Genomic DNA, 7,536 nt, shown 5'->3' with positions numbered 1-7,536 from the left:
CCCCAAAAAAAAAAAAAAAAAAAAAAATCATGTTGTGCACTTTAAATATCTTAAAATTTTCTTTGTCAATTATACCTCACAAAGCTGAAAAAATAATAAAGTAAAAAAAAGATATGAAAGACCAGAAGTTGAGAAACCTGGCTCTTCTTGCAGAGGGTGTTTCAGTGAGGTATGACGACAGTGAGCTACCTACTGAAAAATACAAAAGGGGAGAGAAAGAGATGGAAAGTGAGTCACCAGACTAATAACGTTTTTTTAACGTGTCTGATATTAAAGAAGGAAAAGAAGAAAGTAGACACTTCCAGATGTCGAACCAAGGGATTTCAGACCAAGATCCAACAGCGTAATTTCCTCACAGCAATGAAAGGGAGCAGATACTTGGGGCAGAGAATGGGCTGCAGTTCCTAATAACCAGCTCTTTGTGATGGAACCAAAAGATGTGTGAGCTGGAGGCAAAACCACCTCTCTCCTCTGGCTATTTCAAAAAACAGACAGGAGATTCTCTTAATGGGTACAGGAGACATAGGAACAGTGCCCAGGAGACCTCAAGGGAACACAGACAGAACCACCAGAGGGAAAATGAAAAAGCGGAAGAGAACAGTCAGCTCTGTCAGTCAGTCAGCCAGCATTATCCAGGCACACATTAAAAAATTAATGTGCATGTATTGTATTAAGCTCTGCTGGGAGTTACAGAGGGAAGAGAAAAAACAAAACACTACTCCTTTCCTTAAAGAAAAGTGTTTACGCTAATGGTGGAGAATGAACAAACATGCAAAAACAAGCAACCCAGTCGAACACTCACTGAATTACCTACATGTATACAAAGGCATATGTTGAAGAGCCAAACAGTCTGAGGAATATTCAGAGGGTCAGGAAAAGAGGACAAAAGCTGTTACTGGAATGAGTGGAATAACTGTGGAGCCAAGGTCATTTGGAAAGTTTCACAGAGGAGACGCTTCAGGGGGATCTGCAGAGGGGAGGAACTCATGACAGATCCCATGAAGACAGCGATGAAGGAGACACATCTATGGCAAAGGGACAAAAATCCAGGGATCCTGTGGATCACCCCAAGTAGGAGCCAGCCACATACTGTTACTTAATAGCAAGCTCCACGCTGGGTTGTATTAACAAGTGCATGGTGAGAAAAGGCTGAGAAGGAAAGCTTTCCTCTCTGCTGGGTGTAGGCTGGACCTCTGGTCACAGCACCCAGTTTTATAGGCTGTGCATGAGAAGGGTATGCAGGCACGGGCAAGGATCCAGAGAAAAGCAACAGAAATGATTAGAGGAATGGATTCTAATAGCTATCAAGAAAGGTGAAAAGGTGTTGAGATTTGTCAGTTTCTGAGCCGGAGGTAAAAATCTATTGGTCATCGTCCGGCTCTGATCAGCTGTACCTGGAATCTCTGTTTAAGTGACCACAGAGTTATTCAGAGGATTAAAATGCTTTGTTTCCATGTGGCCCATTTCATGAAGAAAATGGAGCTAGGAAAAGGTTAAATAATTTGCTCAGGTTCCCTAGCAAGCCACGAGCCAAACTGGCATCATAATTTTAAATCCCAGGGCTGTCTGTGGCTTGTTTAATCCACCAATCCACACCACTTCCCTTTATAATGGACACCCCCCCCCCGCAAAAGACTGTAATTATGAAAGATGGAAAAATTCTCTGCAAATTTCCTTGGGGGAAAAATAAAACAAACTAAAAAGGAATGTCATGCCTCACTGCCGGGGCCCATATAAACATTATCCCCTTGTGTCCCCCTGGACTGATGACACAGGACACAGTCCATCTGATAAGCCGTCAGCAGATGGCTGGATCCCTCATTGTACCCATTCCCCACCGACGTCAATTGCAAGCAGGAGCAGTTATCAGCACTCCAGACAACAGATGGGATGAGGAGGTGTGGTTGGTCTGAAGTCAAGGAGGCGGGGGACAAAAAGCCTAGTTCTCAAATCTATCAGGTTTTCTCTCAAACAAATCCATCACAGAGCAAATGGAATACACCCATGTATATTCCGTGAGTTCCAAAAGGTGTCACAAAAAGCTCAGGGCCATTTTGAATATGTGCCATTCTACGCTTTCAGCAAAGAGGGAAGAAGTAGGAAAATAAACAGTGAGCCAAAAGCAGGTTAGCCATATTTGGTGCAAGTCAGCCTTCTAACATATCGTAAAGACAGAAAAATAAAATAGCAATGGCAACTCTAAAAAAAGGATGGGGCTCACTAGGTATTACAGGCTAAAAACCAGAGGCTTGGCGCTCTGGGGTCAATAGCATCAATTATTATTTGGCAAATGTCCAGCTGAGATCCAGCCTGCCTTATGCACAGAGACATGGAGGGTTAAACACCATATGCTGTGCCCCACTCAGTTCAGCGCCCAATCAGGAGATATTGACACAGACACATACAGAACCAACTGGAAGCGGACAATTAGACAAGACATCCAAAATTTGATCTTTTCGTTAAGTTCCTAAGACAGAGACAATATAACTGGATGCAAAGGAGATAAAAGGCCACCAGTCTTTATGGACACAATCAGTCAAACTGTCTGGCATTTTAACCCTTCTGCTAAGAACTTGTAGATTTTCGGACTTAAATAGCTATGAGAATCTCTTCCTGCTAAAGCCCCAATTCCCACTGTGGCAGCTCGGTTCTAAAGCCACCTCTGCCACTAACTTGCTGGGTGATTTTTTTGGTAAACAGCATAATCAGTCAATAAATTCATTCCCTGTAACCCATACCTGCCAAAATAATATGCACAAGGGGACTAGCCACACTTGAAGAAATACTTACTGGTGCAATGGGTAAACACCACTGATATTCAGCAAGGGGTTTAATAACAGTGCGTTAATCCTGGTGCTTGCTGATCCCGAGAACCCTCAAGCATCACCAGCTTGAGTTCAGATGTGGGAAGGTGCTGCTGTAATCATACAAACCTCCGCCAGACCCCAGTTCCAGGGCCCTTGAGATATCAGATGAGGCCAAAAAGAAACCAGACAGCAGGAATATTAATCCAGAACAGACCTCAGATACAAGAACTGCCCTTCCTTATGCTTCTAAAGCTGGCGGTCACCCAAAGGCAGCATGGCTATGATGAGGGTCTGTGTAACAAGGCCTTGGAAATAAATATTTTACAGACTGAAAAATGGGAGATAAGGAGACTAACCACTTTCCCTCCAACTCTTCCATTTCCTGGCCTAAAGCAATACTGTCCTTGTTACAAACTTACACTGGCTCTGAGGAACAAGGCCTTTCTATAAAGCCATAATTGAGTCGGCCTGTTGAGAGACACACATCAGAAATGCCTCTGCTAAGCTCCCGCTTTCATTTCAGCTAATGTCTCCCTTTCCTTATTGGGACCTCTGAACTCCACAGAATTCACTGCCATAATATGGCCTAACTCAGCTAATTCACTTGCCAAAGCATTTCTTTGTACTCAACATCTCCCCTGTAGAATACACACAGTCACAGGAAACATTTTAACAACCCCTGCTCCAGGCTCAAGCTTATCTAGCATAACCCTAAAGAAGATAATGCATGCGAAAGTGTCTTAAAAACAGTTAAGAGCTAGATAAATGTAAAGTATTACTAACCATACTTACTATCATTAGTCATTGCTGTAACTGAGTCAGAAAATTGTTTCCAACCATCTGTTGTTAAATTTCTTTTAAGGACTCACATGAACTTTTAAAAATCCATACGTCCCTGCTCCCCAGGAAGAGCCACAGGTAAGGTATGGAATGTTGGATTCATCACAGGCTAAGTCCCCCACTAGGCCGGAAGTTACTATTTAAATGACACAAAGCAGTGACTTAGGAGTAAAGGACAAAACAGTACAATCCTGCTCTGGCTCAAGAATTCCTCAGCCTGACTCTGTTCTTTGTCCCCCACCCTCTAGCTTCAGAGTTTAAGCTAAGCACAGGACAACAGCAAAAGCACAAGTAACAGGAATCAGTCCCTAGTTCCCCAAACATCTGTCTCTCTGCAGCTGTCAGTCCCGAGTGCCAACATCATCTACGTGTGTCCCTAAGGGTGGCCTGGTCATGTGTACTTTACAGGGAAGACACAGGGAGCAAAAGATGAACGAACATGAGAAGATGAACAAGGCCACCTGAAATCGGAAGGGAGGCCAAAAGCATTTCTAGAACAGCTCTCTGTGGCATCCCCGGACTCTGCTTATGGAGAAAAGAATCACAGAACATAGGCTGTCAAGAGCTAGGAATGCAACTCTGCCTCGTTTTGCAGCTGGGAGAACTGAGACCCAGGAAAAGTACTTTCCCCAAAGTCACACAACTAATTAATGCCAGAACGAAGTCTCCAGCGTCTTCTAAAAGCCTCTAAAACCCTCTGCACTAAAAATCATGGTGCTGGACTTCCCTGGTGGCACAGTGGTTAAGAATTCGCCTGCCAATGCAGGGGACACAGGTTCGAGACCTGGTCCGGGAAGATCCCAAACGCTGTGGAGCAACTAAGCCTGTGCACCACAACTACTGAGCCTGCACTCTAGAGCCCACGAGCCACAACTACTGAAGCCCGCATGCCTAGAGCCCGTGCTCCACAAGAGAAGCCACCACAGTGAGAAGCCCGCGCACCACAACAAAGAGTAGGCCCTGCTCGCCGCAACTAGAGGAAAGCCCACGCGCAGCAACGAAGACCCAACACTGCCCTAAATAAATAAATAAATAACTTTATTAAAAAAAAAAAAAAACATGGTGCTGCCAGGTTTGATGTAATCACACCAGCAGCAGCCCCAGTCAGGCTGAATTTAGTTCTTTGTTGACCTTCTACGTATGTGGTTGTCAGAGGCCTCAAGACCCCTTTGTAGAAAAGGCACCCTCTGACCCTCACCACCTGCCAACCAAAAAAAAGCTCTCCTGTCCCGAGAGCCTCACATAGCAGCGGCTGAGATGCGTTGTTTCCTTTCATTAACAAAAAGCCCATTCATCAAAAAAAGGAAAGAAAGAGGACAGGCTCAAATTTACACAGAAGGTCTAGCTGGGAGAGCCCTGGGTTTCCTGTGAATGGCATCACTCCCCAAGAAGTCCTCTTCGGAAAATGCTACCCACTCCAACTCTGCTGGATGCTTATGGCCATCCCATCAATAAGAGCTGCTTTATTCCAAAGTTGTCTACACTTTCTTGCCACATCTGCAAGACTGGAAGAGGTTTGTGGCCATTCACATTTTACAGACTGGGAAACTGAGGCTAGGAACCTGCCATCAAAGGAGTTCCTAGAACACAGAGCTAGCAAGCATGCCGGCCACAAGCAGGCAGCGCCATGCCGATCAGCATCGGCCTCTCCCCAGAGACCGCCCTGCCATTCCGCAACCCCAAAGAGGGTGGATTACCTTTCCAACCCGGAAAGCTAATTCATCTTTTGGCTGCAGGCGAGCGACCTCACATCCCTGGGCTCCACCAGGCCTTTAAAATGGAGATAAGCATCTCTGACCTCCTGCCCCACACAGGGTTATCACAAGGCTCCTGAGAATAACCTTCTACAAATATAAAAGCAATAAAGATGCTAATGACAGGTTTCAAAACTGTCCCTGGATAAAACACACCAGGTTTTCCACAGCCTGAAATCTAAAAAGATTTTTTTTCCCCTTTCTCCTCTTGCTCCTCCTCCATGATTTTATAGTTTTAGAACATCTCTCTACACAGGCTGAGTACAGAAAGACAGTCTCGCTCTTGGTCCTCACCCAGATTATTTTTATGTATCTGGCAACTTTCCTTTTCAATCTCATTTGTTTTTCTTAGCGCCGCTAATGGGAGGTAAAGAAATCAGCTGTCTGGGCACCCCTGGACCGTGACCTCAGCAGAGAGAATAAGAGTGGTAAGATGGAGAGGTTTGCAGGAAATAAATACCCTCTGACCATGGACAGAGAAAAGTTCATGAGTCTGCCTGGGGTCGGCTTCAGAGTGCAGTTAGTAGGAGCTTGGTGCTGCTCCAACACCGCAGAACTCCAAGGCAGACCTCACCCCAAGAGCGTAAACTCCCAAATGAAAGAGTCATTAAGAGAAACCCATAAAAGGATTTCCCCAAAGTACGACAGTGGAGACCAGTAACCTTATGTGACCACCTCCAGGAAAGAATGTCACCAGGCCTCTGGGAAACTAACTGTGGCAGAGGTAATGGGGGACTGCGCCATGGTCCTCCACTGGTGATTCAGAAAGGGCACCTGGCTGGGGCTGGACATCCTGTTTGCGAAAGACCAGGGCAGGCCTGGGAGGGGAGGGGTCGTGGCCTGAGTGCTAGTCTTTCCTAGTGCCCACCTCCACCGTGGAGCTGGCGCATTGTGCAAAGGTAGAAGAGAGCCAAATCTGAAATCCGCACACAAACTGCCTCGTTGGAAAATCATTTGTGAGGGTCCCACTTCCCGCAGGGATGAGGTGCTCTACACTGCCACGTGTCCTGAGCACACAAATGACTCTGATGGCTGAGGCTGCCCGGGGTGGGGTGGGGGGGAAGTCAACAGACTCACATGCATCATGGTGACCAGGTGACAGGGGTTGAGCAGGTAGATGACGGTCTTGGTGGCGAACTTAAAGCCCACCTCCACCCCGAAGGTCAGGCACAGGGCTACTAAGAGCAGATTCTTGCTCAGGCTCTCTTTGCCTTCCTCTGGCCGCTGGGTCACCTGCTCTGGCTGGCAGCCACGGCCACCCCTACCGTCCTCCTTCGTCTGCCTCAGGATGTGCCGCAGGGCCACCAGGATCTCCAACAGGGCCAGGGTCAGGACCACCACACTTTCCAGCAGCCGCTGCTGCCAAGAGAGGAAGGCAGCACAGTCGGGGCCCCCATTGCCTGCAAAGCTGGGGTCCACGCCCCCATAGAGCCAGTCCAGGAGACTTTGGTAGCTATACCGGGACATGATGCAAAGTGGTTCCCCTCGACCACCGTGCAGGAAGCGAGAGCGAGATGGAACACAAGCCCAGAGGGTGGCCCGGGTGGTGGGACATGTACGGAGGGCACACCCTCGCACCCGCAGCCCCCTCCGGACACCAGGGCACCTAGAGCAGGGGACGGGAAGCTACACGCGAGGCCCGGGGCAAAGTGCTGGCTCTAACTTGTCCCCACGGCTGTCTGGGGAGCCCCCCGCGCTTCTCCAGTGGCCACCAACGAGGCAGGGTGGAAACGAGCCGTTGGCCAATCTAAAAGGAAGGAGAGGAAAAAAAAAAAAGGTCTCAAAGAGGCAATTGCATCGGGAATTTACGAGGCGGGGAGGGGTAACTAGCGAGGGAAGAAAAGGAGAACAGGGGCAGTGGCGAAGCAAGCAGGGGTCAGGGGAAGTCGGAGGCCAGGAGGGTCAGGGAGAGGGCCGAGGGGACTCGGCAGCGAGGCGGGAGCGAACCGGGGGCGACGGCGAGGGGACACGCGGAGGCCAGGAGGGGAGCTGGCGGGGCCGGGCAGGCGGGGAGGGCGACGGGGCTGGCGGGGACGCCGGACTCCTCGTCTCAAGCACTCGCCACAGGGGGATCGCTTACTCCTGCAACCGCGTGGCCGTCTCTGCCCGCAGCGAGCAACTTCGCCGCCGACTGG

General features: G+C 48.4%; 1 protein-coding gene across 2 annotated transcripts in view; it reads right to left on the bottom strand.

Annotated features, from left to right (window-relative positions):
• TMEM164 (transmembrane protein 164) overlaps positions 1 to 6,964 on the bottom strand; it is a 169,326-nt gene extending 162,362 nt beyond the window's left edge. Inside the window, exon 1 of one of the 2 annotated variants that reach the window (XM_007466291.1) lies at positions 6,479 to 6,964. In XM_007466291.1, coding sequence (XP_007466353.1) covers positions 6,479 to 6,868 — 390 coding nt within the window. In that variant the 5' untranslated portion in view covers positions 6,869 to 6,964. The remainder of the gene's footprint in view (positions 1 to 6,478) is intronic. The other variant, XM_007466290.1, reaches the window with a different exon arrangement.
• Between the last annotated feature and the right edge of the window lie 572 nt (positions 6,965 to 7,536).

The sequence above is a fragment of the Lipotes vexillifer genome, unplaced genomic scaffold (genome assembly GCF_000442215.2).
Source record: "Lipotes vexillifer unplaced genomic scaffold, Lipotes_vexillifer_v1.1 scaffold298, whole genome shotgun sequence".
Lineage (NCBI taxonomy): Eukaryota > Metazoa > Chordata > Mammalia > Artiodactyla > Lipotidae > Lipotes > Lipotes vexillifer.
This window is presented reverse-complemented; position numbering and strand designations above follow the sequence as displayed.